The sequence below is a fragment of the Poromitra crassiceps genome (assembly GCF_964638095.1).
Source record: "Poromitra crassiceps genome assembly, chromosome: 12".
Classification (NCBI taxonomy): domain Eukaryota; kingdom Metazoa; phylum Chordata; class Actinopteri; order Beryciformes; family Melamphaidae; genus Poromitra; species Poromitra crassiceps.
Genome location: NC_139632.1, coordinates 24,452,227 through 24,463,064, shown reverse-complemented (window position 1 = coordinate 24,463,064; position 10,838 = coordinate 24,452,227). Strand labels below are relative to the sequence as shown.

At 44.6% G+C, this 10,838-nt stretch overlaps 1 protein-coding gene across 1 annotated transcript; it reads left to right on the top strand.

The window, feature by feature from the left end:
- amotl2a (angiomotin like 2a) lies at positions 1-9,688 on the top strand. The gene is made up of 11 exons (XM_083647508.1): positions 1-133; positions 1,183-1,933; positions 2,169-2,364; positions 3,087-3,231; positions 3,343-3,435; positions 5,361-5,656; positions 6,002-6,192; positions 6,294-6,395; positions 6,512-6,687; positions 7,002-7,181; positions 7,423-9,688. Exons 2-11 carry the CDS (start codon positions 1,230-1,232, stop codon positions 7,506-7,508), a joined length of 2,169 nt encoding a protein of 722 aa, XP_083503634.1. The 5' UTR covers positions 1-133; positions 1,183-1,229; the 3' UTR covers positions 7,509-9,688.
- Positions 9,689-10,838: the final 1,150 nt, after the last annotated feature.

Below are 10,838 nucleotides of genomic sequence, written 5' to 3'. Positions count from 1 at the left end.
GCCGCCCATAGGCGCACACGTACCCTTCCGCGCTCCAAGTACAAGGCAAAAAGATACTTGCTGGAATTTGACGTACAACCTTGAGAGATTAGGCTACTACACCACGTCTAGTGTGTGATGAGACCATAGTTTGGTGAGTTTTGTCTTATCTTTTGCTTTCCGATTTGTCTCGCTCTTGTCGATTTTTCCACGCGGTTTGCTTTACGCATAGGCTACACGATTTATTTTTCGGATGCTAGTCAGACGTCCCATTGGTATGGGTTTTTGCATGGCACAATAACATTACTATGTGAGAAATTCGCAGTTTTGTTTTGTTTAAATTAGAGGGTTGGTTCTTATTTGTTGAAGGTTAAACAAACAAACAAACAAACAAAAATGTTGTACAGCAACCTACAGCCTTGATCCTTATTCCCCGAATTAATTTCATGAGAATTTAACCCAACTATTACAATATGATTGTAAGATAGGAGAGTATAAAGCCCAAAATGGAATTTTAATTAAGTCAATTTCTAAAAATGTCTAAATACCTTGTTTTACAAAATAGCAACATTTCAGAGCATGCAGCATCTGTGATATTGAAATATTGAGGGGTATCAGTATCTATGTATGTTATCTAATATAAAGTTATTATTACTGTAATAATAAACACATTGTATTTCTGTGTTCTCGTCGGATTATATTTGTCTTTGAAGCATAATGTAATTCTGTGTGTGTGTGTGTGTGTGTGTGTGTGTGTGTGTGTGTGTGTGTGTGTGTGTGTGCGTGTGTGTGCGCGTGCGTGTGGATTGGTAAACCTCTAATGCTTCTCAAATGATTTACATATTCTAGTGGGTATTCTTTGTCGGACTGGAGCAAGTTCTCCTTACAGTGATTGAGCAATAGAATGGAATCTGCACTGACATCACTGTCATGATTACTTCCTCAGCAACATCACATGTAGTTAGAGAGCAACAGTCAGCTCCACAGTAGAGTTTGTAAAAGATATCATCTTGCTGGTTCCTGTTTGAGGCTCATTGGATGTGTTGGGGAAATAGTTCATTGCAAAAAAGAGGGGGAAGGTTGCCATAAAAATACTGTGCTGCTCATAGGTCTATCAATCTTCTATCAAACTTCATTATTTATTTGTTGTGCAGTATATTAATTCTGATCTGTTACTGATGACGGTTATTGTTCTTTTTGCAGATTTTTGGTTTTCTCAGTGTCCAAACTACCAGCACTAGACCGCTTTGATGAGAACTGCTGAGGAGTCTTCTGGCACGGTCCTGCACCGTCTCATCCAAGAGCAGCTCCGCTACGGGAATCTGACCGACACCCGCACTCTCCTGGCCATCCAGCAGCAGGCTCTGCGTGGGGGCAGCGTCAGCCCGCGCTCCTCTCTGGAGAGCCTCACCCAGGACGAGGGTCAGTGCACCCAGATGTCCAAACGGCAAGAGCCCCAAGGTCAGGAGCACCAGGGGGATTGCACGCACTCTGAGAACCCTGTGTGCCATCTGTACCAGCTCCATGGAGAAGAGCTGCCCACCTACGAGGAGGCCAAGGCCCACTCCCAGTACCTGATCTCTCAGAAGGGGCAAGCCGAGCTGGACGGCCCCAGGCTGGACATTATGGGGAGTCAAGGCGAGGGTCATTGGGACATGAAGCTTGAGCACGCTCGCTCCCTCAGCGAGCGGCTCATGCAGCTCTCTCTGGAGAGGAACAGACCGAGAGGCGGTGTGCTGATGAGCTCTTCGCACAGCTATCCGCAGCTGTACGATAATCTGTCAGGCCCTGTGGCACCTGAAGGGCCCGGGGCCCGGCAGTGTCCGCAGCAGCGCGGCCCACCCCCGGACTATCCTTTCTGTGTCAGGCTGCCTGGATATATGCTCAGCCACTCACAGGAGCATGGACACTACTACACAGAGCCTCCTCCCCCCTTCCATTCACAGCATCACAGGTAACCATGACACGCTATGGAGGACATCTTAACATTGTTACTGCTCGCTTAGATCAGCACAACTTTGGACTTTTTGCTACAATTATTAGCCTTGGTCTTTATTTGAGTATCAGATCAAATTGTGCCATGGCTATTACGTAGCTGAGGACAATGCTTTCTTTTAGGATTTTTCAGACTTTGCCAATTGTGGTTTTAAGCAGTGTTTTAATGAATCACTCATGTCTCCTCTCAATAGGTATGTGTCTGCTCAGTCCCAGGTGGCTCCCAACAGCATCTACCACACAGTGAGCCCTGCTGGCCCAGAGCCACTCACCACAGTCTCCAGCAACGCCAGCTATAACTCACTTCAGATGGACATGGTGATGCGGGAGAATGAACGGCTCAGGAAGGAGCTGGAGGTCTACAGCGAGAAGGCAGCCAGACTCCAGAAGGTGAGAGAAGGTGGAGTCATCTATCGAGCTCACAGAGCTCACAGAGGGTGTGGAACTGGAAACCATAAAACAATAGCTGTTTGCCGTCGCTGCATATCAGGGTGATAAGCCGTCTAGCATACATACGCACGCCGGAGGCATCCCAGGGATTGTTTTACCTCAGTGTGGAGTCACTGTGACATAGAAAGCTGTTCCAAATGTACTGATTTGGAACTAATCAACTCCTCCACGTGACGTGCATGCAAAGTCCTGTATCATATTTATTTCCCACAAACTTTGTTTTAAGAGCAGCCTTCCACCGTAAAGAATTTGTTTCTGCTGTTTGGGAATTTTCAAAAATGTGCTCTACCATTTAGGTGTGTCTTGACACAGTGTTGAGACTAATCTTCCCATCCCTGACTCTGGAATGCCTACAACACATCCTGTTTCCTTTGTCTTTCAAAAGCATACTGGCATATTGCCACGAAAGGAGATAAATGCCCTGACACCTGGGACCCATAAGTGTTCCACAAAGGAATGCTGATTCCCAGTTTTCAGTTGCGCATAGTGTTAAGAAGCCATTTGCCTGCAGGCTTACACACAGTGAAGTGAACAACAGCATTTTTATATGTGACTAATTGATTTAGACCATTCCAATGTAAACCACTATCCTGACTAATGGGTAATGCTCTCCAAGAGAATGGCTTTTAACTCTGATTTTTCTTCTCACGTTTTGCTCGCAGCTTGAGTTGGAGATCCAGAGGATATCTGAAGCTTATGAGACCTTGATGAAAGGCTCTGCCAAGCGGGAAACTCTGGAGAAGACAATGAGGAATAAACTAGAGGGAGAGATAAAGAGGCTGCATGACTTTAACAGAGACCTGAGAGGTATGGCCACATTGATCTTTGAACCATAACTGTACTCATACTTCACAACCAGCCATTGAATTGAATGTGTGTAAACGTCACCACTTATTTCTTTTCGTCTGTAAATTACAGATCGGCTTGTGACAGCTAACAAACAGCGAGTGGCCAAGGAAGCTGAATGTTCAGACCAGAAACAGCACGTCTTTGTTAAACTGCTTGAGCAAAGTGAGTTTACAGCATTATTATTATTATTTTTTATATGTATATAAGCTGAAATGTCTACTTTGTCATGCCATTTTGCAATCTGTTCACTAAGGCTTATGGCAGACAGAGGCAAGTAGAAATAATTCAGGATTTATTTATTAGGCCCGATTTGACAAATCACATTGCATTGTGAAGGACTTCACAATGGCAGGGACATAGTTGAGCTGGGATCGGTTTCCTCCTACATTGAGGTGGACTGTTGCAAGCCTGGGGCCGCATATTGGGGACACAAATCGCTCGACTTCTAATGTTAAAAGTTGCTCTTGGCACTTAAATGCCAACTATTTTTCATAGCAGCAGTAAATGTGGCCTGGATTCCAGGAATTTTTTTCTTGGTATTTCAGGCTGTTCCGGCATCGGGAATGCCCCCCCCCCCCCTACTCAGAGTTGCATAGGTGCTGACCTCCCTCCTCAAGGGGAACTACCGTAATAAGACTGGGACTCCAGGGCATTCATTCCCAACTCAACATGACCCCTAGCTGTCTCTCCTTGTTTGGGCATTTCTTTACCTCAGGGTTTGAAGTCATGATCGGTCACTTGTGAGTAACTTTCTGCGCTATGCAGTATGCAGGGGTGTATTGGAGGGTCAACCCACCTAAACCCAGTTAACTCACCTTTTTTTTGTGGAATAGTGTTTACCCAGCTTTTTAGAATGACTAATATCTTCAGGCGGTAAACATCTATAGTGTATAATTATATTACCGATATGTCAGACTGATGGTATGGCAGTTATATGATGATAGGGTCTTTTAAGGGGGAAAAGCATGAATGAATGCTTTACTGGTTTTCCTTATGATGATCACCGACCATGCCAAATCATACTTGGATTACACATATTGGTGTGACAACATTTCAAAACTATTCTTTAATTACATTTGACTCTGTGGTAAAGATAAAGTTTTTAAACTTTAATGCGAGTTACTTCCAAATGTTAGATTCCTTATCAGGTGAAATGCTACATTCTCAACCATAAAAAAGGGGTCTCAAAACTGTAAAATATGGCCATTTTCAGAAGTTACCTCATGTTTTTCCAAACATCTTCTCAATCAGCCATAGTTAGTTACATAATCAAGCCATACTGTTCTGTTACATATTAGCCTGCTGGAATGATCATTGCCGTTTTCTGGGAATTTAATAGAGCCATGACTGAGGCACCACGAGTTCACAGTTCTCCCACAGTTTGTTTGACCTGCAACTGTTATCTGGCCACAGCAGAACCAAAATGGTGTGAAATACAATTGCGGGATGTGTAGATTATACGGTTTTTCTGCATGGAATGCTTGAATTTTATTTTGAGATGCTTGTTTACTTCATGTCCTTAGAGGCATTCCAGAGCTTTTCCCAGTACAAAGCTATGCCTGTGTGCGTAAGTGGATAAGAGGAAGTCTGCATTCCCTCCACAGGCATGCACTCCTCTTGTGTAATCGCTCCCCTTTTAAAGTGGCACAGGAGGCCAACTGCTTTTTACTTTTCATTTAAATCAGACTAGGTTTTCAATGAGTAAATATGAAATATTTTGTTATATATCATTTATTTTAACAAGCATGATTAGGGAACGTATATTTACTTTGAAAGTTGGTTGTTGTGAGTGATTTGTTGTAGAGTTAGAGGACTGAGTCGAATCGTCTGCTGTTTTACTACATGCCTTACAGTGTTGTGTAAACATCTCTTGTTGGGCCACATTCCATTCAATAGCTAGTTCCCCAAGTGACCGCTTACGTAGCAGCTTGATTGACCTTTCACTTCACTGGCAACTGACTTCTCCAACATATTCCGAGTACCTGAATACCTCAATTTGCTTCCCAGCCTCATATCCATCAGGAACATGTGACTATTGGGAGTTTGTTGCATCTCTTGACCCCAGTCTCTTCTCTTCTCTATGTCAGATGAGGAGCAGCAGCGAGAGCGCGAGCGTCTGGAGAGGCAGATCCAGCACCTGCGTGTCTCCGGGGAGGAGTGGCTGCGGCGGCGGGAGGCACTGGAGCAGGCACTGGGCTCGGCGAAGGCCCGCAACCTGCAGCTGGAGGAGGAGCTGCAGAGGAAGAGAGCCTACGTGGAGAAGGTGGAGCGCCTGCAGGGGGCGCTGGCTCAGCTGCAGGCCGCCTGCGAGAAGAGGGAAGCGCTGGAGCTGCGGCTACGCACGCGACTCGAGCAAGAGCTGAAGAGCCTGAGGGCGCAACAGGTGAGGAGAAGACCCTTCTTACATGGCCATTTGGGTAGTATAGAGGTAAAAGCACTCGCCTACACCGCGGAGACCCAGTAGTAATACTTCCGGCTTGGTCAGACGTTCCTACAGACACAATTGGCCGTGTCTGCGGGTGGGGAACCGGATTAGGGGTATGAGTCCTGGTCGCTGCATTAGTGCCTCCTCTGTTCAGGGGGCAGGGGAACTGGGGGTAATAGCGTGATGCTCCCACACGCTACGTCCTGCTGGTGAAACTGCTGTCGGATGTCCTTGTGTCCTATTCATGTCTGCAGCATAAAAACATCTCACTTCAAGCCTAATGTGACCTCTCTTACCTCCTAGTCTCAGAACCGGGCAGCAGACCCCCTGGCCTCCGAACCGAGCTCCTCCACGCTGCAGCAGCAGCTAAGGGAGAGGGAGGAACGTATTCTGGCCCTGGAGGCAGACATCACCAAGTGGGAGCAGAAGTACCTGGAGGAGAGCACTATGAGGCAGTTTGCCATGGACGCAGCTGCCACTGCTGCAGCACAGAGGTACGTGTGATCCAGAAATATGGGAATGATGGAAACATTGGTTGCGATTGTAATGCATTTTGGTCATCAAGTATTTTAACAGGTCTCTTCTTCTTTAACAGAGATACAACCATCATCAAGCACTCACCCCGACATTCACCTAACAGCAGTTTCAATGAAGACCTGACACTGTCTAATCACAGACACCAGGAGATGGAGAATAGGTACACATCTTTCTCCATCCTTGCTCACCTTTTGAACATTCCGCCTATGGTTATATGCCAGTTTATCTCTGCTGGGGGGTGTGTGCACTCATGTCGTGTTACTTGTGTGCGTTAAGGATCCGGGCGCTCCATGCCCAGCTCCTGGAGAAGGATGCTGTGATCAAGGTGCTCCAGCAGCGTTCCCGATTGGAGCAGGGCAAGCTGGAGAAACAGGGGCTTCGTCTGGCCAGGTCCGTCCCCTCTATCAACACCGTGGCCGGCAGCACAGCAAACCGCTCCACCGAGGGAAAAGGTGAGCGCAAGAGTTTGGCTCATACAACACCAAGGAATTTAGAATCTTAAAATGACACATGCGACAACTGGCAGACTGGTCAGCGTCGCCAGACAGAATGTACGCTTCCTAAAAAAAGGGAGGGAGACTAGGAGACAACCCTTTCGTGTCCCTCAAATAGACAACATCTTTTTAAACTGGAATGCATATCATCTCGCACTCCAGAATAGCAGATCCAGAATAGTCATGGGAAGTACTGTGCAGAGCAGATGTTTGGGAGTGTACATGTGTCGATGTAAGCTGCTAATTAAGCAGCTTCCTCTTTTTGTCTGTAGGGAAGAGCCTCTCGGATGACCAGACAGGTGCCAGCATGCTGCCGTCCCGGCCCCGCGCAGCGCCTAAGGTCCAGACCCGCGACTGCAGCACCCAGAGCGACGCGGCCTCACCGGAGCCCGAGCTCACAGCAGAGGCTGGCAGGCTAGCGGCTTCAGAGGCAATCTGTGCAGCTTCCTCTGGTGGGTTTCATTAAACGTTTACCCCCCATCTGAATCTGCTGTCAGAAACTACTGTTACTAATTTAGAAAATAAGTATCCTTTGACCTGTGCTATTTAAAGTGTAAGCATACCCAGAGTCAGGGCAGACAGAGGAAGTAGATGCTAATAAGTTAAAACTTTGTTGTTAAAAGAATACTGTTCAGTGACACAAGGCCGCAAGCAGTACAGTTGTCTAATGTGCTACTTTTATCTCCAACGTAGACAACTTGGAGGAGCCAAAGGCACCGCTCAAGACACTCAAGAGCATCAACAGCTCAGATGCAGAGATGGTCGAAATCCTGATTTGAAATGGGATTTGGAGCGCTGACCGCAGCTCATATGACTGAACAATGATAGTTGACGTGGACGGCGACTTCTCAGGTTGAGAAGTTAAAGCCTCTCGGACCACAGGGAATGACAGGCTGCCATCTCTCTTGGACACAGCTGCAGGAGACGTGTCCCAGGCAGTCTCACCTAAAGCAGTGTGCGTTTCCAGGCAGTCTCACCTAAAGCAGCGTGTGTTTCTGCACAGCCGGAGAATCCAGAATGTATGTCGTCACAGCGTGGGGAGGAGAGCTGAGCTTTCCTCTTCCTCAAAAATTCTGAACTTTGCCATGTTCCCTCACAAGTCTGAACTCTTCAAGGTACCTGGACAGTGGTCTGCATTATGATAGGAATTGGGCTGCTTATTTGCATATATGTTGTGCATGTAATTTGTTAATTATTATTATTATTATTATTATTGTTATTATTATTATTATTTGTTATGTATTTATATTTATAAGTGCTGCTCATAGTGTGATGTGACTTCTTTCTGTATGAAAGAAGGGGAAGAAAAGGATCCACTCAGTTTCTCACTTTTGCCTTGCTCGGCTTCACTTTTTTACAAATGACTCACTTTCCTGGATCAAGTACGCAATCCGTCTATGGTTACTTTGGTTGCCAATAGCCTCCTTCTTTACTGTCCTTTCTGAAACCAATGGGAGTGCTTAGTAAAGTCAAGAGAAGCATTCTCCACATGTTTCCGTGCCATATTTTCAGATTAATCTGCTTAACAGAATGCTTGAGTAAATACTAATTAACTCGAACACCAGCATTCCTGAACCTAAATTAACTATGCAGTTGGTCCTCTCTTTAGGGCCCTGCTCACATCTCAGCAGAGGATTTAGAAACTTCCTTTGAAGGCGGAGCCTGTGAACATGTCTGCTCATTCTCCCTTTAAAAAGCCGGTGAGGATTGACAGTGTTTCACAGGGGTCTAATTTTCAACATCCCGGGTTAATGTTTGGGGCCTCAGATGGCTACTGGCCGGCATTCCGCCCGCCTCTGCTGACACGCTGGAGCTAATCTTCTCACATTCCTCGCTGAGGGAATGCTCCCATTAAAGAAAAAGGCTATCTAAAGTCTGACCCCTCGCCCTTGTTAAAATGGCAAGCGTTCTCAACATCTTTTTCTGGGTCTAGTTATTTCTTCTGAGCCATGATAGCTGGTTCTACCATGCGCATCTAAATCGACGATAGTAACATGGAAATGGCTAACTATATTTGGCCTGCATTTGTCGCGGCCTGAATTTGCCATTCTATTTGTTGGCACCAACGCGTTTAAATTCAGCTATGCTTTCTTCTGCATTTCTCAAGTATCTCACGTTTCTGTGCCATGAATGTCATTCTCCCTACATAGTGGTGGATCAGTGAACACTGCTGAATGTAGACCCCTCTTTAGTGAGTGTTTAGTAGGGCTGTATTTAACTGGAATGTGCCAGGATTCCGAATGTCGCTAAACTTCAGTATTTAATTATGTTATTCCTTCACACAGTAAAGGTGAACATTTACGAGTAACAAATAGTGAGATACTGTAGGTTTCCTGGTCATGGCTTTGTTGCCAGACCAATGTGGAGCTTGGCTGAAGGTGATTCTCAGAGGAAATGTATACATTATCTGATTCAGAACTGTATCTAATAATCTTATTTTTGGTGTAAGACCTCAAAATCTCCATTGAGTCCACAGAGTCAGTCTCCAGGTCATGGCCAATGTAGTAGTTACAGGCTGTGCATCTTGACAACATCACAAACTGACATCACAGTATTGCTGCAAATGGCATTTGAAATCTTACATTTGACTGGTATTCCCCCTTTAAGTTTTCAATCTTATTTTCTCACCGTGCATCTGCTGGTCAATGCAATGTGTCAGATCGTGTTGCTTTTTAAAATGCCCTTCACTATTTGGATTGTGTTTACATAAAGGGCTGTTTGAAGTGAGAGAAGTTAATATATTTTGTAGTTTGTTTTTTCCATTTGTACATTTGTATTTTCTTTTATGATGCCAAAGATTGACACCACATTTAAGTTATAACTGATGACATACGAATACAAAAGGTTCTATTAAGATGCCTCGCTTCAGCTGGTTGACCCATTTTGATGTTGCTGTGAACTTTTTTAATGGAAAATTTTGTATATGCCTTTAACATTTCACAATAATAGATTAAAATCTTTAATATATGTCTGATAAAAGATTATTTGTCCATTTTTCACTTTCCTACTGTTTTGATAAGTAATTTAGCCAATGACAAGTTCATTATGCAAACCTCAGTGTGTTTGTGTCATGGTTGAGCATCTTGACTTGAACACAAACAACCCCACTTCTTAAATAGGCATTAGGTCCATCTTCATCTTAATTGAAGAGCACCAATTTATTTAGAGGAGAAAAACAACTTTCACCAGGCTTAACTATTGGCTACTGGCACTGTCGGCAACACACACATGCTCAATAAGCCTCAATCTTGGGGTGAAATTATTTTCCATACAAACAAAAACAGTCTTCACTCTTTATCTGTAAATTTGACAGGGGGATGTTTCAATGTTTAAAGAGCAAACTTTGAGGGCAGTGCATTACCTAACATCATTTGGATTATATGAAACAAAAATATATAGGATTTAAAGGGAATAAATTAATCCTGTCACCACACATTTCACCAAAATACAAAAGGTTTGCTGTTTTTACTGTAGGAAAAGAGGAAATGAAAACTACAACATACTTTACTCCAGTCGTTCCACAAATTAGACCACAGACCATTTGATAACATTTTAGGGTCCCTCGTCTGATCAGATTTTAGTTTTGTGACGACCCTCCCACTCTCCTGGCCCTGTCTTGCAGTAGTGTGGTGTTGGGGGGTCGTTAGGCTGATTAGGCTTAAGTGAATGATTTTGAGTGGTGGAACTGTGTTCCTCATTCCTTCCCTGGTATCTCTCACCCTTTTCACTCTCCATGAGTTTGCATCCCTGAATTGTGTCGGTTTAGGGGTTATTGACATGAAAAGGTTTGAGAACCACTGGGTTAAATAAATGTATAACTATGTAGCCCACTCTATCTCAAGAGTTAAAAAAAATAGGGGGGAAAGCATAGGGGTTAAAGTCTGGAAAAGTCAAATGAAATGCAATTAATTTCATGAGCTTTCCATATAGTCATAGGTAGATTTTGACATGACGGGCCCCTGGGCCTGGATGCATAATGGGCCATCCTCACAGTGCACATATGTGCAATTAAGGCCAGAATAGTAACTAAGACATACTGTACACTCACCTGCATCTACAGCACAGCCACCTGAACACTCAAAGCAACAAACAGCACAATAACAAGAAAT

What these genes read in the sequence shown, in the direction of transcription:
- amotl2a (XM_083647508.1), top strand. Translation starts at nt 1,230, where the DNA reads ATGAGAACTGCTGAGGAGTCTTCTGGCACGGTCCTGCACCGTCTCATC. An exon ending in AGGCAGCCAGACTCCAGAAG is followed by an intron (nt 2,365 to 3,086) that starts GTGAGAGAAGGT and finishes TTTTGCTCGCAG; the next exon opens with CTTGAGTTGGAGATCCAGAG. An exon ending in AGAGCCTGAGGGCGCAACAG is followed by an intron (nt 5,657 to 6,001) that starts GTGAGGAGAAGA and finishes CTTACCTCCTAG; the next exon opens with TCTCAGAACCGGGCAGCAGA.